This window comes from Mus caroli, chromosome 4, assembly GCF_900094665.2.
Source record: "Mus caroli chromosome 4, CAROLI_EIJ_v1.1, whole genome shotgun sequence".
NCBI classification, from domain to species: domain Eukaryota; kingdom Metazoa; phylum Chordata; class Mammalia; order Rodentia; family Muridae; genus Mus; species Mus caroli.
Window position 1 is genome coordinate 139,516,494 of NC_034573.1, and position 24,227 is coordinate 139,540,720.

General features: G+C 53.8%; 2 protein-coding genes across 6 annotated transcripts in view; one reads left to right on the forward strand and one right to left on the reverse strand.

The window, feature by feature from the left end:
• Clstn1 (calsyntenin 1) overlaps positions 1-10,062 on the forward strand; it is a 72,314-nt gene extending 62,252 nt beyond the window's left edge. Inside the window, exons 13-19 of the mRNA XM_029476268.1 lie at positions 87-235; positions 503-729; positions 6,002-6,172; positions 6,467-6,612; positions 7,413-7,548; positions 7,931-8,115; positions 8,548-10,062. Of these exons, the coding sequence (XP_029332128.1) occupies positions 87-235; positions 503-729; positions 6,002-6,172; positions 6,467-6,612; positions 7,413-7,548; positions 7,931-8,115; positions 8,548-8,739 (1,206 nt within the window). The 3' untranslated portion in view covers positions 8,740-10,062. The remainder of the gene's footprint in view (positions 1-86; positions 236-502; positions 730-6,001; positions 6,173-6,466; positions 6,613-7,412; positions 7,549-7,930; positions 8,116-8,547) is intronic.
• A 286-nt stretch (positions 10,063-10,348) lies between these two features.
• Pik3cd (phosphatidylinositol-4,5-bisphosphate 3-kinase catalytic subunit delta) overlaps positions 10,349-24,227 on the reverse strand; it is a 52,297-nt gene continuing 38,418 nt past the window's right edge. For 3 of the 5 annotated variants that reach the window (XM_021159321.2, XM_021159320.2, XM_021159322.2), the window contains 21 exons: positions 21,210-21,438; positions 20,902-21,131; positions 20,243-20,422; positions 19,982-20,131; positions 19,646-19,735; positions 18,448-18,669; positions 17,805-17,901; positions 17,582-17,712; positions 16,754-16,804; positions 16,508-16,675; positions 16,299-16,429; positions 16,001-16,144; positions 15,702-15,801; positions 15,422-15,600; positions 15,220-15,335; positions 15,004-15,082; positions 14,504-14,671; positions 13,778-13,901; positions 13,394-13,539; positions 12,953-13,085; positions 10,349-11,971 (listed from right to left, as the gene is read on the reverse strand). In XM_021159321.2, the coding sequence (XP_021014980.1) occupies positions 11,834-11,971; positions 12,953-13,085; positions 13,394-13,539; positions 13,778-13,901; positions 14,504-14,671; positions 15,004-15,082; positions 15,220-15,335; positions 15,422-15,600; positions 15,702-15,801; positions 16,001-16,144; positions 16,299-16,429; positions 16,508-16,675; positions 16,754-16,804; positions 17,582-17,712; positions 17,805-17,901; positions 18,448-18,669; positions 19,646-19,735; positions 19,982-20,131; positions 20,243-20,422; positions 20,902-21,131; positions 21,210-21,438 (3,006 nt within the window). In that variant the 3' untranslated portion in view covers positions 10,349-11,833. The remainder of the gene's footprint in view (positions 11,972-12,952; positions 13,086-13,393; positions 13,540-13,777; positions 13,902-14,503; positions 14,672-15,003; positions 15,083-15,219; positions 15,336-15,421; positions 15,601-15,701; positions 15,802-16,000; positions 16,145-16,298; positions 16,430-16,507; positions 16,676-16,753; positions 16,805-17,581; positions 17,713-17,804; positions 17,902-18,447; positions 18,670-19,645; positions 19,736-19,981; positions 20,132-20,242; positions 20,423-20,901; positions 21,132-21,209; positions 21,439-24,227) is intronic. The other 2 variants (XM_021159325.2, XM_029476411.1) reach the window with 2 other exon arrangements.

Consider the following 24,227-nt stretch of genomic DNA (forward strand, 5'->3'; position numbering starts at 1 on the left):
CTCAGATGACTCCACTGCCTCTCAGTTTTGGCCACTCTCAGTTGGGACCTTGTTCCCCTCTCCTCTCTCTGGTATGTTGATTTCAGATCCAAGCAAGCTCCAGCCAGGCGGTCTTGACCTTGGAGGGAGACAACGTTGGAGAGCTGGATAAGGCTATGCAGCACATTTCCTACCTTAACTCAAGGCAGTTCCCTACACCGGGCATCCGCAGGCTCAAAATCACCAGCACTGTCAAGTAGGTCGCAGAGCATCCATCTCTGTCACCTACCCCTGGGCGGGAAGTGTGTGTGCCTTTAGGTCTTTAGCCTGTCTGGCCTCCCCTGCTAGGGAAGGTGGGTCATCACTTGATCTTGGGAAGCCGAATGAGGACTGGGATATGTACTGACCACAGCATTCCTGGAGTAGCCACCCGCTGTCCCCAGTGAGTCTCACACAAGCCTGTGAGTGGTGGCCGCCTCACTGCTCTCACGGCCTCTCCCTCCTCTTCCTGCCTCTCTGACAGATGTTTTAACGAGGCGGCTTGCATCGAGGTGCCCCCGGTGGAGGGCTACGTGATGGTTTTGCAGCCGGAAGAGCCTAAGATCAGCCTGAGTGGCGTCCACCACTTTGCCCGAGCAGCTTCTGAGTTTGAGAGTGCAGAGGGTATTTCCCTCTTCCCTGAGCTGAGAATCATCAGCACCATCACCAGAGAGGTGGAGCCCGAGGCAGATGGGTCTGAGGACCCCACAGGTAACAGCTGCCCCCGGGGCCTGCCTCTTCTGTCTTGACTGGCAACCTCCTCTTGGGCCCTTTTTCTGTCAGGTTTTGGAGGGGGTTTTTTGTTTGTTTGGTTTGGTTTTTCATGACAGGGTTTCTCTGTATAGCCCTGGCTGTCCTGGAACTCACTCTGTAGACCAGGCAGGCCTCAAACTTCGAGATCCACCTGCCTCTGCCTCCCAAGTGCTGGGATTAAAGGCGTGCGCCACCACTGCTTGGCTGGTTTTGGAGGTTTTAATGTTTTAACACTTGAGTCTGTTTCTGGAACGTGGCTGTACCTGGTGTTGGGTTTTAAGATTTAGCTTGTGGGCCAGCCCAAAGGAAGTATCCCTCCATTCTTACCGGGAACTTACTAAGTGATATTTATTGACTGAGCCGGGCCTGGACCTGGGCCTTCAATATGCTAATCATATACTCTACCACTGATTACACTCTTAGCCCCCAAGTCTTGAAGGTGACTCTCCCATGCTTGGTCCTTACACTTGACTGTGGATTTGAGATGTGGCGGGGGTGGGGTGGCGCAGGGGGTGGAGTATGTCGCCTGCAGCCTCTGCTATTTCTGGTCTCTCTCTTTTTTTTTTTTTTTTTTTTCAGTGCAAGAATGTGTCAGAGGAAATTGTGCATGACCTGGACACCTGTGAGGTCACGGTGGAAGGGGAGGAGCTGAATGCAGAGCAGGAAAGCCTGGAGGTAGATGTNCACACACACACACACACACACACACACACACACGCACGCACACACGCATATACCTGAAGGAAGCAGTTCCATCATGTTGGTGAAGTGGGCCACCCTGGGCTGTCCTGCCACCTTTGGCTTCGGGGTCACTGCCAAACACCAGGTACTTCTTATCCTTCCTCTGTGACCTCAGCTGTCTCAGCCTGACAGCGATTTCCACACCAAACCCACACAATTTTTTTTTTCTCATTTTTAAAACTCCATGTGTTACAGTATTTCCGAGTGTATGTATGTCTGGGCACCATGTGTGTGCCTTGTGCCTGTGGAAGCCAGAAGAGAATATCAGATCCCCTGGAACCAGAGTTACAAATGGTTGTGCGCCACCATGTGGGTGCAGGGAACTGAACCCCGATCCTCTGAAAGAATAGCCCATGCTCTAACCCACTGGCCCATCTCTCTAGCCCTTATCAACACACGCTGTTTAAAATTCAGTTCACATGGGAAAAGCTGCCCTTTGCCTTTCAGTGAATGTGGAACCCCTCTCCCTGATACTTCACAGTGGGGAGGATGGGCCATTGGCAGCTGCTTCACCCCTAATTGTAGATCCTGGTGGGTGGACATGGAGGTATACACTTCACAGGTCTGGCCTCATCCCAAGGCATCTCCACACTGGTTGCATGGAGTAACAAGCACAGCATAATGGCCAGTGTGACAAGGGGAGGCACTTCCCCAAAACACAGTACAGAAGGAGTGGGTTCTGTGCTCAGCCATGGGTGTCTAACCACCAGGGAAGCTTTGGATTCTCTACCCTGATCTGCAGCTGTAGAGACTGTGCTCTGTGAGTGCCCAGGCCTGCCGTGAGGTCCGTAGGCAGTCAGCCAGTGTCCCTCTTAACATCATCCTTCCTCTGGTACTTAAAACCCAGAAAGTACAGACTCACGTGTTTCATGTGCCACATCTGGACCTGGTATGAGCCCCTCCCATTTTGTCTGTGCATTCTGCTTCCTGTCTGGAGGAAAGAAGACACTGTCCAGGAGCTGAAAGTTTATTTACGTCTGCTCCAGCGCCTCTCTCAACCAGACCTCCAGGAATGCACTGTCATGTCAGCTGAACAGATAACGAATTCGGTGTGCCTGCGTCTTTATCACACTTTAAACCGATTTGTGTTTCCGCAAGGAGAAGAAGTGCCTGTATAAAAGAGAAACCCCAAATGAAGCATTGGGGGATCACCTCTGGGGAAACGTCACCAAGTGCAAGCTTGTAGGCAGGTGAACCGTGTCCCAGCGGTCAAGGGGGACTTTGGTCTCTGGGGCCCATGTTCGGCTGCTCCTTGAAAGCACTTGACTTTGGAGGTCCAGTGTGAAGGCCCTAACCTCTTGGTCCTTTGTGCCGTCTGTCTTGCCTTTCCAGAGTATTCAGGAGTGGAGAGTGGCAATGAGACTGAGCCTGCGACGATGGCCTCTGCAGGTTGATGGATCACCCCACCCCCACCTGCATTCCCCATTCACTATAGCGTTTCCTTTAAAGACGAGACGTTGATCCATTCCACATGTCGCATGAGATGAGCAGATTGCATTTCGACCCCAGACACCATTTCAGCTGCTTGCCTGCATCGAGCTTCCCCATTGCCTCCTGGGACTTCCCTTCCTGCCCCATCAACCCTGTAGAGGGGGGCAGATCACACCCCTGTATGCTGCATTTGTGGGGATCCTAGTGCCTCCAGTTCCCCAGGCCCACTGCATGAGGCTCCCACTAAAATTACCCAGGCTGGGTTTGGGAGGCCCCTTCATGGTGATCAGTTAGCTGAGCCACGGGACAGAAGAGCAGTTTCTACAATTTCTGTCCTAATGGACAGAAATTCTAAACAGAAATCGCAATTCCCTAGGGATTGACTTGACGTGACAAGGCCCTGGCCTTCATTGACATAAAGGCGAGCTGTAGTTTGTGGCTGGTTGTTGTGGTCAAGTCTGTCCTCTAGGGTTTTGCTTTCTTAATTCTGTCTTCCCTGACTGTTATCCTCAGAGATAGAACTCAACAGAGCTTCCGGGAAGCCAAGATAACTCAATGCATGACATGCTTGCTCTGCAAGCATGGAGCCCAGAGTTCAGATCCCTACCACATTCCTGAACAGCGAGTGACCCCAGTGGCCCACTTGTAATTCTAGTGATCAGAAGGCAAAGACAGGGACTTCCTGAACAAGCTGGCTAGTTAGACCAGCTATATGGGCAAGCTCTGGGTTCACCAAGAGGCCTACCTCAGTGAGTAAGATTTCCAGAGTCAACCTCAGGTTGACTCACATGCACACGCACACATGTACCCGAACATATATGAACATACATACTGTACATGTATGCATTGCACACATGCCTACATACATGCACAAATGTGTGAACACACATACACTTGTGAGTACTGTACACGTAGACATGTAGAAGGCCCCAGAGGGTTTTATGTGGGGAATCTAAGCATCCAGAGTTCCTGCTGTGTATTGAGCCAGGCTCCTAAGTCCTCAGAGCCAGGAGGAGCGTCCCACAGTGTGCTTGGCCAATAGGTGGCAGTTGTTGAGCAAGCAGGTAGTGAGGAGGGAGGCAGTGTCTCTGCACCTCGGTGATGGCACTGCCTTGGCCGCTGTCGTCAAGGAATAGCCAGGTGTATAAGGACCTTGGAGGGGCCTCTGAGCATTCAGGGTGTGGGTGAGGGGCCCCTCCCCCGCTCCTCTCTTCTTCAGGCCATGTGCATGATCATAAACAATTTAATTTTTCATTGCGCTTCCATGTAGACTACAAGGCTAACAACAGGGTTTGTTCTGAACTAACTTGCATGTCCATCCATCACGCCACCACCACTGGTAACACGGCCATGAGACATAACCAGGAGCCTGTGGGTCGCAAGCCCAACGAACCTCTCACTTCCTCCCCTCCCTCAGGTGGCGACCTGCACATGACACAGTTTTTCCGAGGTAACCTGGCTGGCCTCACAGTCCGTTCTGGGAAACTGGCGGATAAGAAGGTGATTGACTGTCTGTACACCTGCAAGGAGGGGCTGGACCTGCAGGTCCCTGAAGATGCCAACAGCGGCGTGCAGGTGAGAGCTCCCCTCACCTTACTCGTAGCCTCGCCCTCTGAGAGTGGGGCCAGCAGCGTAGGGCAGAGACGGGGTCCTGGACTTTACCCTATGTGAACGCCTTGTTCTTGGGGACGAAACAGCTTCTCCAAGACTCAGATGACTCCACTGCCTCTCAGTTTTGGCCACTCTCAGTTGGGACCTTGTTCCCCTCTCCTCTCTCTGGTATGTTGATTTCAGATCCAAGCAAGCTCCAGCCAGGCGGTCTTGACCTTGGAGGGAGACAACGTTGGAGAGCTGGATAAGGCTATGCAGCACATTTCCTACCTTAACTCAAGGCAGTTCCCTACACCGGGCATCCGCAGGCTCAAAATCACCAGCACTGTCAAGTAGGTCGCAGAGCATCCATCTCTGTCACCTACCCCTGGGCGGGAAGTGTGTGTGCCTTTAGGTCTTTAGCCTGTCTGGCCTCCCCTGCTAGGGAAGGTGGGTCATCACTTGATCTTGGGAAGCCGAATGAGGACTGGGATATGTACTGACCACAGCATTCCTGGAGTAGCCACCCGCTGTCCCCAGTGAGTCTCACACAAGCCTGTGAGTGGTGGCCGCCTCACTGCTCTCACGGCCTCTCCCTCCTCTTCCTGCCTCTCTGACAGATGTTTTAACGAGGCGGCTTGCATCGAGGTGCCCCCGGTGGAGGGCTACGTGATGGTTTTGCAGCCGGAAGAGCCTAAGATCAGCCTGAGTGGCGTCCACCACTTTGCCCGAGCAGCTTCTGAGTTTGAGAGTGCAGAGGGTATTTCCCTCTTCCCTGAGCTGAGAATCATCAGCACCATCACCAGAGAGGTGGAGCCCGAGGCAGATGGGTCTGAGGACCCCACAGGTAACAGCTGCCCCCGGGGCCTGCCTCTTCTGTCTTGACTGGCAACCTCCTCTTGGGCCCTTTTTCTGTCAGGTTTTGGAGGGGGTTTTTTGTTTGTTTGGTTTGGTTTTTCATGACAGGGTTTCTCTGTATAGCCCTGGCTGTCCTGGAACTCACTCTGTAGACCAGGCAGGCCTCAAACTTCGAGATCCACCTGCCTCTGCCTCCCAAGTGCTGGGATTAAAGGCGTGCGCCACCACTGCTTGGCTGGTTTTGGAGGTTTTAATGTTTTAACACTTGAGTCTGTTTCTGGAACGTGGCTGTACCTGGTGTTGGGTTTTAAGATTTAGCTTGTGGGCCAGCCCAAAGGAAGTATCCCTCCATTCTTACCGGGAACTTACTAAGTGATATTTATTGACTGAGCCGGGCCTGGACCTGGGCCTTCAATATGCTAATCATATACTCTACCACTGATTACACTCTTAGCCCCCAAGTCTTGAAGGTGACTCTCCCATGCTTGGTCCTTACACTTGACTGTGGATTTGAGATGTGGCGGGGGTGGGGTGGCGCAGGGGGTGGAGTATGTCGCCTGCAGCCTCTGCTATTTCTGGTCTCTCTCTTTTTTTTTTTTTTTTTTTTCAGTGCAAGAATCCCTGGTGTCAGAGGAAATTGTGCATGACCTGGACACCTGTGAGGTCACGGTGGAAGGGGAGGAGCTGAATGCAGAGCAGGAAAGCCTGGAGGTAGATGTGACCCGCCTCCAGCAGAAGGGCATCGAAGCGAGCCACTCTGACCTGGGTGTGGTCTTCACAGGTGAGGGGAAGAAGGGAGGGGAAGGCTTCGGCCTGCCCATTGCCTACAAATGCACACTGGTGCATCCGCCTCACACTGGCACCCTTCTGCACATGGAGCGGGCACGGGCAGTGCTTTGTGCAGGGTGGGGCTAGGCACATAACAGACAGCTCATGCCCCAGGATGGAGAAATGCCTACTTGCTTTGCTTTAGTTCCCTGACTCTGAAAGTCACAGAGTGGTAGCCCTCAGCTTGGCTGACCCGAGGGCCCACCTGGGCTCCAGACTGAAGCTGCTCACCCTCAACACCCTACAGGCGTGGAGACCATGGCAAGCTACGAGGAGGTTTTGCACCTCCTGCGCTATCGGAATTGGCACACCAGGTCCCTGCTGGATCGCAAGTTCAAGCTCATTTGCTCAGAACTAAATGGTCGCTACCTCAGCAATGAGTTCAAGGTGGAGGTGAGTCCAGGGCACCCACCACAAAGGGCGAACATTAAATAATCAGATGTCCTGACTCGGGCTCCCAAGGTTTCAGATGTTCATGGCGGCGACTATTTAGGCTCAGAGCAGGGCTGGCTGGCTGTGTCCACAGGGTAGAGACATGTTACAGGCCTTGGGGAGCAGAGATGGAGTGTGACGACAGAGTGTCTGTGGGGAGGGACAAGGGTGTTCTCTGGGTCCCACATGTGAACGAGCCCCCAGGAAACCAAGTGGTCTTGGCGGCTGTGTCAGACCACCCGCCCGGTTGACAGGGACATTTGGGTCCCGGCTTGTTGAGTGCCAACACTGTCACAGTCACTCTTGAGGCCACAGCAGCTAAAGGACAGTACACTCTGCCCTGAAACCTTCAGTGGCCTCTGCTGCAGCTGACTTCTTCGGCCAGCGCCTCCGAGGTCTGAAGAAATAAATTCTGAGCAACCCGCCCGCCATCTCCATCTTGATCCAAGTGGTGGGTGGAGCCAAAGGGTGGCTGGTGAGAAGAGTGGGAAGAGGTGATCTGAGCTGTCGCCGCCTAAGGCCAGGGCTACTTCCTACTCGGATGCGAATGCCTTCTTTTGTAAGCTACACTACAAATGAGCCATCGGACCCACTCTGTTTCTGGGATATATGACACTGTCACACTGTTGTAAACGGGTGATGTTTTTCTGGGCACTGTTTGCCCCCAGCCTGGAGCTGGGAGATTGGGAAGCAGCACCGCCGACCCTCTATTCACCTGTCAGGTACACTTGGGGTGCCTAGTGACACTCTCTCTGCTGTAGGTGAATGTGATCCACACAGCCAACCCCGTGGAACACGCCAACCACATGGCTGCCCAGCCACAGTTCGTCCACCCTGAACACCGATCCTTTGTGGACCTGTCTGGTCACAACCTGGCCAATCCTCACCCGTTTGCAGGTAGGACGGGGGAAAGCACGTGGGTCAGGATGCTGTGGTATGTAGGGTCCAGATGGACAGACAGACAGACACACACACACACACACACACACACACACAAACCTGGTAGCAAGCGTAGCTCACAACTACTGCCCATCAGCTACCCCAGTGCTGTCACTTACACAAGGAAGCTCGCTCACCACAGCCACAGAGCAGCCAGTGAGCGAAGGCAGGCTTAGGGCTTCCTCCTAGTGTTTAGGGGTCAGGAGGCACTCTTGACACATTCCATTTGCCCTACCTAGAGTAGTTGAGGAGGCCAAGGAAGGATGGGGGTGGGGGAGCTCTCTGGGTTTGTAAGCAGCGTCACAAAAGCTGTGTGTCTGGTCTTCAAATCCCATGGCAGTTGTCCCCAGCACGGCGACGGTGGTGATTGTGGTGTGTGTCAGCTTCCTGGTTTTCATGATCATCCTGGGGGTGTTTCGGATCCGGGCTGCACATCAGCGAACGATGAGGGACCAGGACACAGGGAAGGAGAATGAGATGGACTGGGACGACTCTGCCTTGACCATCACCGTCAACCCCATGGAGGTAGGCACAGAAGGGCCAACCACAAAGCGCCACGGAGACCCTGGTCTCGTGCTCTGCAGGTTGGGTCAGTGAGATTAGATTAGGGAGGTCACCTTCAGATGAGGAAGCCCTGGCTCGGAGACCTTGCTTGAAGGCCTCCGTGAGTAGCATAGGCAGGCAACTGACGCTCTTGGCTTCTTTACCCCAAGATGTCTGTGGTATGACAGGACTAAGCTCCTCCCCTCTGCAGTGAGCGCTCCATCCCATGTGCGTAGTCTCCATGTTGCTAATGAGAGCGTCACCTGCCCAGTCACTTTGGCGAGGCAACTCCCAGTACTGTTCAGGCCTTTCTGTCACTGTGGGGTTGGCTGTGTTTTCCTTTGTGGCTTTTAGTAGATGGGACACTGGGCGAAGGGGCCACAGGCTAGATTTACGCTGTCGTCTCTTTGCCAGACGTATGAGGACCAGCACAGCAGTGAGGAGGAGGAAGAGGAGGAGGAGGAGGAGGAGAGCGAAGATGGGGAGGAAGAAGAAGACATCACCAGTGCCGAGTCTGAGAGCAGTGAGGAGGAGGAAGGCGGCCCCGGGGATGGCCAGAATGCCACCCGACAGCTGGAATGGGATGACTCCACACTCAGCTACTAAACCCGCACTCAACGCCTGCTCTCCAGACTCTCTCCCAGCCCCACGGGTCCACGATGTACAAAATCATTTTGACCAGCAGGTCTGCAGACCCTTCCCCCACTGCTCAAAGTCCTCCCGTGCTTGGTGTGTGGGACCACCGGCTTCACCCTCCCTGCCCATCACCATTGCAGTTTTGCTAGAAGCTGGCGCTTCCTCCCCGGGGCAGAGGCCCCACAGCACCTCAGACCCTGGAGTGTGTCTGGAGTCCCCTGTCGGCCAGGGAGAGGACACCAGCACCTGGGACCTCCAGAGAAGCCGCACTGAGCGGACTTGTCGACAGAGGGTGAAAAATTACTCCCACGCAGTCAGTAACCATTTCTCTTATTTTTAAAAGTTTTTTTTTTCCAAACTAGTGCATGTATAAAGTGGGAGAGCAGAGGGGGTTAATATGTAGATGGCCAACTGACTTTTTAATATTTTGTAAATAAATTGGGATTCTTTGTGTCCTCTGTGCTAGTAGTCCAGGACAGGAATGTAAAGTCAGAATGCGGGGGCCAGGAGGACCTCTTCCCTCCCAAGAAACCAGGTTGGAAAGGTCCAAGTCACTGTGGCCCACCCTTGCTATGGTTTCTGTACAGCCACATGGCCGGGGCCATGGCTTTCAAGTGCTGTCTGGGGGGCCATCCCCACGCGCCTCCAACCACATTGGAGGCTGGGAACAGCCAGGATGTTGCCAAAGCCCCTGGCCTTTCTCGTACACGCCTGTGACTGGCAGCCACATGGTTTCTGCTTATTAACGTGTGTCTCCCTGTTGGTGAAACGGTGTAGCTGGGAACGGACAGCAAAGGTGCAGGCGGTCAGGCTCCTCGCTTGGAAGACCACAGTTCTGAGCAAGTCTACACAACAGCACCAAAAGGAGACCCCGAGGCCCAAAGACAAACTGCTACAATGCTCCAGAACAATCTCTTTTCTCTCTTCCCCAGAGGCCCCATGGGATGCTGCGTGCTGTTGGGTTTGGGGTAAGATCTAAGACCCAGCAGATAGGAGACAGCAGGTACCACCCACACAGCACAGCTCTTCATTCACAGTCAGAGTTTAGACTGCTCCAGCTGGGACATCCAGTCCTCCCTGCTGCTGCTAGTTCTAAGGATGCTGCTGTGCTGTCTGTGGCCGCCCTCCCTTGTCCTGTTCCCTGTAGCTGCTTTCTTAGATGGAAACAGGCTAATGAAGAGAGGGACACTGTCGTGTGCAGTAGCCGCAGGGTCCCCTTTAAGATGTGTATATCGACACTAGGTCAGAAAGTGTATGCGTTATAATAAAGTTCTGGTTCTAATTCCAGCCTGAGTGGGGTCCATTCTGTCATATTTTTTTGGGTGGGGTGGGGCGGGGGTTGAGGGATTTATTTTTGAGACAAGGTCTCCTACGTGGCCCCGATAGGCTGGGCTTAAACTTAAAGCAATCCTCCTGCCTCTGCCTGCTCAGTGCTGGGATTACAGATGCCCACCATGCTGGGCAAGGATTATTAATTTTTAATGGTACTGAGGAATGTACCAGAGGCTTTGCACTTCGCAGACAAGGGCTCGACCAGTACACTGTATCCCCAAGTCCCCTTGTTATTTGAGCCAAGAACTTAAGAACATAAAAACGTTTTTTATTTCTTTTCACCTGTCTTTACCTGTTGTGTCAAGGTTGCACAAACTGGTCTCAGCCCACATCGGTGAGAGGAAAAAAACTTAACAAAAAAAAACCATCTTCCAGCCAAGTACACAGGCCACACACCCAACCCAGAAAGGCTGAGCCTGTGTAGAATCTGCAGCCACACCAATGAGCACCTAGACTCTTTTCAATAAATAACATGGCATACATACACACACACACACAGACATGTTTCCTATTTCAGGGTCGGTGGGGCAGACTAGGGGTTCAGCGGGTGCCGCGGAGGCACCGCTCACTGCTGGACCCTGGGCTCATCAACATGGAGGGGCTCCTTGAGCCATGTTCTGGGCTGCTGGCAAGACAGCGGTGATGGTCCTCAAAGTCTCACAATGCTACCGGGAGATCCAGGTCCTGAGGTGGCAGCGGATACATGGAGATGTGCTTGGGGTGGGGCGATAAGCACGTGCAACCCCTGAGCTGGGCTCTCTAAAAGCCGGGCGGGTGGCTGGCGTTTGGATACCCGGGAGGAGGCCGAGACTGCATTTCTAGAGTTCCTCTGATTGCCCAGACTACACCGAATTTCGTTCTCGTCCTTGCCCACACTTTCGAGCCTAGCTCCCCAGCTGCCTTCTGAGATTTCAGCTCTGGAAGAGATCAGTCCTGTCCGTCCATAAAGCTGCCCTGTGTGCCCCTCACGTGAACTGCGAAGGGGACTTCCATTCTGGCTGGCCCTTCGTCTTGATTCATGACCACACGGAGCTAAATGGGGCACCAGTCTGAGTGCTTCAAGGCCTGGAATACACTAACTGTAGTGGAGGCCAGGTCCCTTACCCCCAGCCATCGGGGTAAGGGACAGAGTCTACATATCATGTTCTTACCCGCAAATGAGAGGTGAGGGTGTTCCTGTACCCAAACCCAAGAGGTCGCTTCAGCAGTGCCGAGCAAGTGTGCCTGAGTCTAGAGGGAAGCTCCTGGCTTCCTCAAGAGCTGCCGGAGGCTTGGTTGGGTAGGCCACACAATGGTGGCTGGAGGTGAGCTGAGGATGGAGGCACCAGGTGACCGCCAGGCTTGTTCCAGGCAGCCTGCTGGGAGCCTGGGAAGAAGGCCCCAAGAACTGTCCTTGCTGGGCCAAGACCCACAGGTTGGAAGACTAGGGGTGCGTACGATCCTCAAGGTGCCGTTACAGTGCTGACCCGGGACGACATCATGACGACATCACCCCTCCCCTGCACAGAAATGCACTTCCGTTTATGGCTATTCTGTTCCTTAAACATTTCGAGTCATAAATAAATTACCAGTGTAAACAAGAAGCAGTGGTGTGGTTCTTCCCCTTGAGGGACAGTTCAGGCTCTGGGGTCCCTTTGGTGACCACTGGACATGCCTGGTCTCTAGGACTGTCCTTTACCTCTAGGGCTGAGAGCCAGGAGGGAACCGCCGTATGACCACCAGGGGGCGCCTCCTACTGTCTGTTATCCTTGGACACATTGTGCGCCAACCAGTTGACTTTGGTTTTCCAGCTTTCTCGGAGAGCTTCGTTGAACTTCACCCGGAAGTGCTTTAGCGCCTCTTCCTCCGTCTTCCCCAGTGCCAGAGAGTCCTGGACAAACACCACACACAGCAGAGTGACACTCAGGGACTTTGCTCTCTCTGTTACGCAATCCAGAATGAAGCCCAATAGGATGCTAAATTCTCTCTGTATTCAGACCCCAAATCCAGATGGTCCACCCATTGACTCAAATGTCAGATGCCTTAGAGTGTCATGTGACCTTCAGGGGATGCCCTGGTTAGGCTGGTGGCCTGTCACTCTCTGCTCCAGTTATCACCGACGGAGGACGTGGGATGAAAGCATTTACACAATGTGCAAGGAACCTTAGCTCACACAGACTAAGCAGGAACGTGTGTTTGAGTGTGTGTGTGTGTGTGTGTGTGTGTGTGTACACCTATGTATGTACATATGTATGTACATATGTATGTACACATGATTGACTAAGGAAGGTTACCACGTATCTGCCACCCAGCATAAGTGGACCCAGCAAACTGGACCACTCTGGCCCTGCCCACTGCTAGGACAAGGATGCCATGAGGACCCCACAATCATCAGTACCCCTGAAAGCCTACCAAATGGGGCTCTACTAGGATCCAGACCTCCCAGGCAGGCTGTAGGAAGTATACAGCCATGGGGTCAGCCCTGACTCAGCCCTGGCTTGTGTTGGTGGTTTTCTGCCAACTTGATACAAACTGGAGTCATCTGGGAAAAAGGAAATTTCCTCAACTGAGGAAACGCCTTCATCAGATTGCCCGCAGTTAAGCCCTTGGGGCATTTTATTTTATTTTTTTTAGATCAATGACTGCTAATGGAGGGTCCAGCCCACTGTGGGTGGTGCCATCCCCTAGGCAAGTGGTCCTGGGTTGTAAAAGAAGGTAGTCTGAACAAACCATTGCTTCTGGTTCAGTGCCTGCCCTTGATCCCCCTTCATGACGTGACTGCTGCCACCACGAGTTGAAATAAACCCTTTTCTGCCCACGCTGCTTTTGATGGCTTTTATCATAGCAGAAGGGACCCCACGGGGACACTTACCTTGAGATACTGGATGTCTTTGGAGCAGCTAAGCTCAGGCAGACCTGCAGCCCGCATCAGGGCGAAGAGATGGAGGAAAAGCAGCCCGTGGCGCCGCAGGATGGTGTAGGCTCGTTCACAGTAGCCGCGGAACCTGCAGGTGAGGGAGGCGGGGCAGGTGAGGTCCTGGGTGTTCACCTTTCCCTGAGCTGTTGCTTAAGGTTGTTGAAGATTATCCACCGTTGGCTAGTTCTTCAAGATGACCTCCCTCTGCCTCCTGCTGGAGACACAAACCTCCTCCCCCATGGCCCAAGGAGGGCAAACAGGTTTGGAGGTCATTCATCCCAATCCAGCAACATCCAGGGGAGGGGGCGGGAGCAGGGCCAACCACCGTCTCCAGCCTCGTTCTTGAACCCAGCGTTCCTGGCATCCCGGACAGATAATCAAGGGCAGAGCCCTTACCTTTCAAACTTCTCACTGTTGTTAGTCTTCCCCTGCTGGATCACGTGGACAAAGTCGTAGGTGAGAATGAAGGGGACGCGCTCTCGGTTGATTCCAAACTTGGTCTTGAAGTTCCCCAGAAAGTGGCCAAAATCAATGTGGAAGAGCTGACGGGGACGAAGTGGAGCCCTTAGCCTCGAGTGAGCAGGGCTCCAACCCCGGGAGCCGCAGGGAGGCAGAGAAAGCAGAGAACAGGGAGCTCCCGTGCCCCTTGAGAGACCCAGGGGGAGAAGACACCAGCAGGGCTCACAGAGTTCGCGGGGCCACCAAACCCAGAGCAAAGGGGCCAGCAGGCCAGACGGGATGTCAGCCCCATAGCGAAGCCACCCAGCCACACGCCACTACCTGCCCACTCTCTCTGATCATGATGTTGTCGCTGTGCCGGTCACCGATGCCCAGCACATATGTGGCCACACAGTAGCCAGCACAGGAGAGGGTGAATTCTTCAATGGCCCGATCCAGGGCCTCCCTGAGGGGGAAGATTGGAGGTCATGGCACACGAGACTACAACACTTTACCAGAAGGGGGTCTGCTTCTCTTCCTCTGAGTCTAGCCTTTTGGCGTGCTTTACTCAACAGAATGTAAAGTATATAGTCCCAGAGCTTAGGCCTAAAATACCTCTCTGATCTGGAGCCTGTCCCCACCACCCAGGAGCACCGTGGGGAAGTGCTGAGGACCGGCCTGCACAAGCAGAGGCCAAGAAGAGAGGTATAGCTGACTCCAGGCTCTGGGCATTCAGTGGACTCAATCTTAGGCCCTCCAGGTTTGGGAGAAGTCCCAGATGACTTGAGTTGTCCCAAGCAAGGCATGTATAATATCCCAAGATTCACAGCAGCAGATGTAGGAAGGTCGGAAGCTTTGAGTGGTATCACACACAACCATTGGCAACTGACGCACAAGAACCGCTTTGCTGATTCAGATTCAGGCTGGCCCCACAGCTGAGCCTCACAGCTGGCCCCACAGCGGAGCCAACTAGTCTGAGAAGATCACAGCCCTTCCCTCTTATCTTGTCTCTGATAGGCCAACCCTTCCTATGTCACACCTCCCAGAAGGAGAAGGCTTGCAACCTACCCAGGGTTCTTGGACTTGAGCCAGTTGAGCAGGGCGTCCTTGTTGAAGGCAGCTGTGGCCGCCATGTTGCTTTTGTTCAGCTGGATGTTGGCGATGGTGTCCGAGTGGAGGACCACCTCGATGAGACCTGTGCGGTCCCCGGTGGGGAGGCAGCCGTAGGGCGTCATCCTAGGTGAAAGAAAGGCCAGCAGAACGTCACGATCAAAGGCTGTTCCTGGAGATGCCACACTCAAGTGGCTGAGGAGGAGGAGGATGAAGGACTCGGAGGCTCCTGGTACCCAAGATGATGAGGGTTTGGGGGAAGCTGCTGCTGCTTCCTCTGTACAAGGGGCGGGGAAATACAGAAGGGAACAAGACAAGTGCTTGGCTGCCCTCCCTACCCTCTCCTCTCCGGGGAACAGCCTTTCCCAACCCACACAAGGAGGATAGTTTGGAGTCCCTGCCAAAGCACAGCTCTAAGGGCTGACCCAGAGCACAACAGTTACAGGATGGGCCCCAACCTCAGGTCCAGGCCCTCCTGCTTCCACAGGACGTCCATGAGCTGGATCATCTGCAGAGTCAGCATGTCCTGGCGGAGGTCTGCAGTGTGGGAAGGAGACCAGTGTCTGGTGGACTCTCTTCTCCCACTTGGTATCCATTCTTAGGTCCCAGGACCACCCCTCAGGATGGCACAGGGACGGTTAGGCTTCAGCAGACTCCCTACCCCGCCTGCTCACCATCCCCGTTCTTAAAGATGATGCCCACGTTGCCAGCACTGCCCGCCTCCTCGCTGCTGTACATGATCCACAGGGGCTTCATTTTGGAGTCCATGAAGGTGCACTGCTCCACACTGCTGGCCAGAGAGTAGGGTCGACAGGGGTTCCTCCGCAGGCCAGGGAGGCTGGGAGGAGCCCTGGTGGGGCCAGGCATGGGGCTCACCAGACTTCCTCCAGCAGGGTGCTGGGATCGAGTGGAGACTGCAGGTGGGACAGGGCCTCCATGTAGGTCTCCTGGCGCATGCACATATGCATCATCTCTTTGGTTTGGGGCTTGGTGGTCTTCTGGGAGCTCACCTTCACAAAGTCATTCAGTGCCTTAAGCTTGCTCAGTGCTTCCCCCTGGTGGTGATAATGGGTGGTGGTGGGTGCAAGCCACAGGTTGGGGGATAGTCCAGGGAGAGCCTTCGAAAGCTTGTAAGCAGAACCTGACCAAGCCTTACCTGCTTCATCAGCACCTTCATGTGGTGGGTGCTGCCTCTGCAGTAGGCTTCCATGATGAGACCAAACCGCAGAGCCACTGATGGTACGTGCATCTCAGAGCTGGGGGGAAAAAATGGTACTGAGTCTTGCCAGTCAGGGTCTCACAGCCCCTGCCCGCAGCCTAGGTGGGACCCAGAGCATCAGAACATCTGAGCCTGCTGGAAACAGGAGTTCAGCGAGAACTCAAGAAGACTGAGTTCTCACTTCGCCGTGACCCTCATAGGATTTCCAAGGAACAGGCTGGGGTGTGTTCAACTACCGGAGGTGCCAGAACAGGAAGTGTCCGATCTTGCGGTTAGCCAGGGCTCGGCCCAGCAAGAATTTGGTCAACTCGCAGTCCAGGTAGGACTCATATTTGAGCACTTGCACCAGCTGCAGAAGGTACTGGAAGAGCTCATCGTCCCTGAAGAGAAGGAAAGACGTGGTCTACAGCTGGGCGGAGGCAGAGGCCAGGTTCATCCCAGCCCAGCACCCACTTCCAGGTGCTTGGGGCAAAGCTGCCGTCCGGAAGAGCAGGGAGTCTGTGGGCCCCAGGGGTAGCACCAGCTGGGACTCACGTCAGCTTCCGAAGGGACTTGATGGCGAAGGAGCCCACGTAGCAGTCGGGAAAGCTAAAGTCCAGAAGTTCCAGGGCGCTCAGCACAGGCAGCTCGGGCCAGGAGCACAGCAAATAGAGCATCTGGGACAGCTTGGTGGTCAGGTAGGGGTGGGCGGGAACTGTCCATCTGCCCCGGGGCTCTCTTCCCAAACTCCCCTCTTTACTCACCTGGGCCACGTCCTCATGTTTATTCCACTTGGTGACCAGCAGCAGGCGGGCCAGCGCCTCTGGGAAATGCTCCTGGACTTCGTGGCGCATCTTCCACACCAGGTCCTTCTCATGTTCGTACAGTTCCCCGGATCCCCGCCGTTCCAGGATCTCCCGCAGCTGCAGCTGCTGAAGGGGCACAGACAGGGTGAGGACTCCAAGCTCCACGCCCAATCCCAGCTCCCCCATTCCAAGACCGGAGCTCACCTCCTCCTCCGTGATGTGCCCACGCTCCCCGTGACGCCCCAGCTCCAGGATCTGCAGAATGGATGAGGCTCTCACTTATCCTGAGCGTAGGGCAGTCCCTGTCAGGCCTCTAAGCAGGAAGCTACACCTCAGACCTAACATGTCATCCTCACTGGCGGATGTATTTTGGGTATTTTGCACAGTCTTTACCAGCATCCTAGCTTGAAGCTACAACATACCAGGAACATCCTTTCCACACCAAACATTACCGAATGGCAGCTCAAATGGCTCTTAGAAAACCCTGAATTGGCATAACGACATTACCCTAGCAACAGGCGAATCCCAGGGTGGCCAGGGTCTAACTCTCTGAAGAACTGAAACACTGGACTAGGAAAAGTCTAGAACCATGGCTCTCAACCTGGGTCAGGAGCCCTCTGGGGGATGTCCAACACACCACCTTTCACAGGGGTCACCTAAGACCATCTGAAAATATAGATTATTTACATGACAATTCGTAACAATAGCAAAATGGGGCTCGAGAGATGGCTCAGTGGTTAAGAGCACTCATTGCTCTTCCAGAGGTCCTGAGTTCAATTCCCGGCAACCACATGATGGCTCACAACCATCTGTAATAGAAGGTGATGCCCTCTTCTGGTGTGTCTGAAGACAGCTACAGTGTACTCATATACATAAATTTTTTTTCTTAAAAAAAAATAGCAAAATGACATTTATGAAGTAGCAATAAAAATAATCTATGGTGGGGGTCACCATAGCATGTGGAACTGTACTAAAGGGTCGCAGCATTAGGATTGAGAGCCACGGGGCTAGAAGGAAGGGGTCTTCACTGACCTTCTCCAGAGCAGGGAAGTACACAGGGTGGGGGGCCACCTCAGGCAGGTAGATGACCAGGGCAGCGGCACTCTCTGTGTTGGGGTTCCCGCGTACTGTACCCGCAGGATTCAGCAGCTCTCCCTTCTCATCTGGACACAGGGACAGATGCAGCGGTGTGTGTCAAGTCACCTGCTTTGGGACCTCTACCCCCTGCTAGCTGCTCCCCTGGGGCTGGGCCCACCTGGGACAGAGGGCCACATGTAGAGGCAGCGCTCCCCAGTCTTGAGCTGATCTTTGTAGTCGAATAGCATGAGGTTGGCCCAAGCGATCGGGCAGTCCTGGGGAGGGACACCAGCGGGTTAGGGCCAGGCACAAAAGCCCCGTTTGCTGATCTCGGAGTGAAGGCCAATTGGGGAGGGGATCTGGGCTTCAAGGGTGGACTCCCAGATGGACTCAAGGGAAGACCCTGCTTGAGAAGAGGGAGGACCAACTGCCTTGCCCTAGTGACAAAACGAGCCCAGGCTGCATCTCGGCTCCTGGCTCACACCCAGTATGCATCGGCAGGGTGAGAGCCACTTTAAATACTGGAATTGGTGACTAGGGGGCCAGCCACTCAAGACAGCCGCTGGCCCAGGTCCTTTAGTCCCTCTGAGGATACTTTCTACCCAGGGAGCTGCCTACAAAAGCCTACTGGCCTACAGGTCCAGAGCAGATATCCCAAGCAGCCCGTTCACAGGCTATCCCTAGAGTGTGTTGGGATCCAAGATGGTGGAGAAGCTTGGGGTTTAGGGTCCCCCAGGACCCCTGTCCTCATCCTGCCTGCCTGCCTGTGGCTTGGGGCACTGAAGGGAGGCCTAGGTTCCTCCCAGCCAGCCAGTACTCACCGCCTTCTTAGACTTCTTTTTTGTGGACCGCGCCTTCTTAGCCTTCTCCACGACGGCATAGAGAGCAAAGCAGAGTCGAGCCATGCGCGGGAGGTCACAGACGCTGATATCGAACTCCAGTCGCTGCTTCCACACGGGCTCTGAGCATACATTCACCTCCGAGCTTGACACAGTCTTGCACAGCATCTCATTGCCATGGAAGAGCCCAGCCTGAACAATCAGCTGGGGGTGGGGGGTGGGGGTGGGGGCCAGACACAGATTAATGGGAGGAGAGGCCCTGGGCCCCACCCCTTCTCTCTCTTCACCAGGCTTCTCACAACAATTTTCTCCTCAAATGTCCTCATTCTTAAATGGGTCTGAATCTACTTTCTCGTGGTGTGTGTGTGTGTGTGTGTGTGTGTGTGTGTTCCTTAGAGGGAAAGCCACTAGCCAAGTAGGACAAGAAGCCATGGGTCAGGGGAGGTCACAGACGATGCATTGATAGTCCAAGGCATGTCTCTTCCCATCCAGACCTCAGTTTCTTCAATAGAAGATGGTAATTCCACAACTCCCTGGGCTCTACCTAAGGCTGCCTGCCCTTTTTGAACCTTATGGGCTCCTTGATCATCCCAGACCCAAGTACCCAACCCTCCAAGTTTGTAAAGTTATGGAGCTAGGAAGGAAAGCCAGACTGTCTGTGGGCTTCCTGTTCCACAGATGGAACCATAACACCTGCACCTGGAAGGCAGATGTGAGGCGTGTGGAAGTGTTTTTAAAGAAACCAAACGGTACCATGTGCCTGCTCCGCCCCCGCCCACTGTCTTCAGAACCCAGAGGGAGTTCAGAACCCAGGGGATGAGGCAGCTACCCGTCCAGGCTGCAGCCATACCCCGACCAGCTGCAGCAGGCTCTTCCTTGTGCCTCTCACACCTCCCCGGATGCCTCTTTCATCCCCACAACCTCCACCAAAGTCAAATACACAGAAATCTGCTCTGCCCGGGTTTCCACGAATCAGTCTCTGGCTGGCTGGCCCACCCCACTCCCCCTTCCTGTTTTGATGCAGCTTACAACCACTCCAGGCAGGGAGGCTGGGTAATGTGGTCAGGTGGCTTTCGTGTGACATCTTCCCACTCTCCTTCCGTTGCCACCCCTCCTGGCCACAGCCACCTTGTTTGTATAGAAAACAGTGGCTCCCTCATCCGACCGGGGAGCCCCCTACCTTCATCCGCTCGTCCGCATTCACTTTTCGGCCCTCGATCAGCTCAATGGAGAATGGCTGTTCCAGGGACCACAGGGACACAGAGGAGGGCTGGGGAAGTAGGAGACGGAGTTAGTGGCAAAGAATAAGATACCTCTCTCTAACACTGTTTTTGTCAGAAAACCTGTTGTGCAAATGCACAAGGGTCCCCAATACCCCTAAGAGCCACAAGAGGACAGTGGAGGATGCCCTGTAGTTCACACAGATCCCAACAGGCCCCTGGTCACCCAATCACAGGCCCCTGAACCCATGGGTCTCCTGCTTTCATCCCAGCAGACCGAGAATACACCACCTCACCTTCTTGGCAGGGATCGGGGGAGGTTTGGCACGTGGTTTCTGCACTTGGGGGGCAGGATTGCTCTGCTCATCCCGCATAGCAAGGATGGAGGAGAAGTGGACCATGGTCAGATGGGGAGTCAGCCCGCTGTGTAGGCAGCTGCAGATGTACTGGAAGAGAGGGGCTGGCTGAGCTGCTGATGGGGGACACCCGCTCATTCCCTAAGTCAGTTCCCTTGATGTTCCCGGGACCACATGCGGTCGGCGGCAGGGAAGGCTTACCTGAAAGTGGCAGAGCGGGTAGTTGCCATAGAGGTATTCGTGCCTCCCGTTCACCTGCAGGGCGTATTCCTCAGGCTGCTCCACCAGAGGCTGCCTGAACACTGTGGCCTTTTTTCGGAGGGCACAGGCCATCAGTGCCAGGGGCATGTCCTTGGTGGATACCTGGAAGGTGAAGCTCTCCTGTAGGAAGAAGGAGGTCAGCCTTCTGCTCTGCAGTCCGAGAGGCCTCTAGGGCACAGAGGTAAGGCAAGGCTGCTTATGAGAGAGAGCCGCATCTCCAAGTCATGTCTAGGTGTTCGCTAGTCAAGGGATGCAACCAACATCCAGGAAACACTGGGAGGGAGGGAGGGAGGGAGGCACTCTGCAGCGTCAGATCTGCCTGATGAGTGGCGGTTCTGATTGTTTGCTTCCCTTGCAGAGGACCTGGGTGGGTTCCCAGCACCCACATGGTGGCTCACAGCCTCTCTAACCCCAGTTCTACGTACGGGATCCAACATCCTCTTCTTGACTTCTGTAGACACTAAACACTTACATACACACATGCAAAACATTCATACACATAGAATAAAGTAAAATAAAAATAAATCCAGATTTGCCCGATGAGACAATGGCAGATGCCCTCGTATGCTACTGGGAGAAGGAATGGGGGAGGGGCTCACCTCACTGCCCTCGAACTTCACGTTGACCAGCAGGGCTCGGTTGCAGACACGCAGTAAGCCGGCCCGCCAACCCCTCGCTGAGGGCTCCAGCTGCAGGGGGAAGCTGTACTGCAGCCATTCCACCCAGCCCAGCTGCTGGCGGTGAGCCGCAGCCTCTTCACAAAACTGGCGCATCTTGGTGCGGAAGTCGTTTACTTCCGGGTCCCGCAGGGAATCAAACTCATGGAGACCTTTTCGAGGGGACGAGAGGAAGAGATCAGGACAATGTCAAGGCACGTGGGGCCAGCCTCCTGCTCCGGTAAGTATACCTTTGCCGATGAGGAGGCTGATCTGAGAGTTAATGAGCTTCTTCACGCGGTCCCCCTCTCGGGCCACGAGGCGCAGCACGGGCAGGAAGGGCTGGATGTCGCACAGCCTCCGCTGCTCATCCTCCAACTCCTGCTGCTCCGCCGTCTGGTTCACACAGGTGAACACATAGGCCTCGGGGTCGCTGAGCATGTGGAAGAGTGGCTCGTACTGTGCACGGTGCCACAGCACCTGGGAGAGAGGGTCACAGTTAGCCCTTACAGGGCTCCCATAGGGGCAGAGGGAGACCCCGGAGAAGACAAAAAGCTCGCACACCGGAAGACTAGCCATGTCGATAAACTTCCTGTCTCTGCCCTCAGTTCATCGTGTTAGGGGTTTGCTGAGACAGGGGGGTGATGGTGGGGGCAGGGCAATGGGCCCTTTATCTCCTCTATGGAGTTCATGGATGACCTTTGACTACCGAAAAGGATGGCCATATGTGACCTTTGAACCCCACCCCACCCCCGCCAGATGACCACTATGGGTACCACTATCATTACTCCCTTTGTAGACCAGGCTGCCCTGCTTTGTTCTGCCCCTGCTTCCTAAGTGCTGGGACCACAGGCCATGAACTACCAACATGGAGTATATTTATATATAGCTTATAGCTGAGATCAAGTGTTACACTGTCCATTCTGAGAGATACAGGGGGGCTGGAGGGATGGCTCTGAGGCTCAGAGCACATGTTGCTCTTGCAGAGGACCTGGCTTCAGCTGCTAGCACCCACGTGGCAGCTCACGATGCCCTGAAACCGGAGTTTCTTGTGAAAGTCACACCCTCTCCTGGCCTCTGCCGGCACTAGCATACACATTTGCCGATAAAGTGCTCATACACATTTTCAAAAAAAAAAAAAAAAAAAATTTTTTTTTCCTAAAAAAAAGAGGCATAAAAGTTCAATGTCAGATTTATCCCGAGACTAAAGTGCAGGTATGAAATGTGCTGGGAGCCCCAGCAAGATGGCCCAGCGGATACGCACAGGTAACCAAGCCTGACCATCTGAACTTGATCCCTATGTGACAGAAGGGGTGCCAGATTCCTCCAAGCTGTCCCCTGATCTCCAAGCCATGCCATGGCATACTCAGGCCCACACATATACATGCCAGGAACATACATAGGTGAATAAATAAATGTAAAAATTCTTATTAAAAAACAAAACCGCCGGGCGTGGTGGCGCACGCCTTTAATCCCAGCACTCGGGAGGCAGAGGCAGGCGGATTTCTGAGTTCGAGGCCAGCCTGGTCTACAAAGTGAGTGCCAGGACAGCCAGGGCTACACAGAGAAACCCTGTCTCGAAAAACCAAATTAAAAAAAAAAAAAACAAAAACAAAACCACCGGGCGTAGTGGCACATTCCTTTAATCCCAGCACTTTCTGAGTTCGAGGCCAGCCTGGTCTGCAAAGTGACTTCCAGGACACCCAGGGCTACACAGAGAAACCCTGTCTCGAAAAACCAAACCAAACCAAACCAAAACCAGGAACTAGTGGAGGTATTGACTATATTATCTCACGTAGCCCAATCACAAATGGTTTTCCTTCTTTCTCTGTTTTTCAATACTTCTTTACTTATTGTGGTAGAGGGAGGACATATCTGCTGGTGCCCGTGCCGAGGTCAGTGGACAGCTGAGGAGTTGGCTTTCTCCTTCCACCGTGTTGGTTCTGGGGATCGCGCTCAGGTTGTGGGCTTGGAAGCACCCTTACCTGCGGAGCCATCTCGCCAACCTGCCTTCCTCTCCTTTTTTGAGACAAGAGCCCAGAATATCCTTGAACTCACTGTGTAGCTTAGGAGAACCCAGAACTCCTGACCCTCCAGTCTCCCAGTGCCAGGATTCCATGTGTGGATGGCCTCACCCAGTTTATGATGTGCTGGGTATAGAACCCAGGGCAGAATGTGTTGTAGGTGAGCCATGTGTTGTAGGTGAGCCATGCATTGTAGGCGAGCCCTCTACTGACTGAGCTATACTCCTAATGGCCTATTTCTTATCTTCCTAAATTTTAGTGAGTCTATATTGTTTCCATAGTGGGAAAAAAATAGTATTAAAGGAAATCTGGGGTGGGCACAGAGATGGTTCTTGCTCCTGCAGTTGGTTTTCCTATTTCCATTTATGGCTTTTAAAATTCCGAGGTAAGGTCTCATCCTTCACCCGCTCAAAACACAATCCGGTAGATCCCACACTTAGTCTAAGTCAGAGACAGAAACCACCAAATGCCATACAGATGTGTGCGATGCTCACTCGGTAAATCACCCTGAAAATGATTCCGTAAACCCCAAACCTCTTTCTAACAATGGTGTTGACTGCCAGGGCGACAGCTCTAAAGACGAGTCGGCTTGCAAGGCCCTTGCTCTGTGGACAGAGTGGTTCCGAAAATGACCGCCCAGTCATGAGCAGGATGCGAGCCCAGCCCGAGGCAGCCCCAAAGCTGGCTCGCAGTCTAGCAATCTAGCAAAGGGAAATGCGTACTGTTAAAGGGGAAGCTGACTTTGGAATGATAAGTGGAGTTTAAACCACAGGTTTTGAGACAATTCTTAGACATTGTATCTTGTAGACTTCACATCTAAGGGCTGAGGGCAAGCGCTCAGCGGGTAGGGTACTTGCTTTGTAAGCATTAGGACCCGAGTCAGTTCCTCGGAATCCACATTTTAGAGGCAGAGGGGGACTGGACAGATGACGCAGCAGTTAAGAGCATTGGCTGCCTCTGTTCAATTCTCGGCAGAATACGGTGGCTCAAAGCCATCTGACCCAAAGCCCTATTGTGGCCCCTGATGCACACCACACACACATATGGTAGATACCTATATGCATGAAATAAAAATAAGTAAATTATAAACAAAACAAGCTGCTGGGGATAATAGCTCTCTTTTGCAATCCTAGTTTGGAAGAGGTGGAGAAAGGTTGACTTGCTGGCCAGCTAGTATAGCCTACTCCAGTGAGATCCTGTATCGAGAGAGAGAGAGAGAGAGAGAGAGAGAGAGAGAGAGAGAGA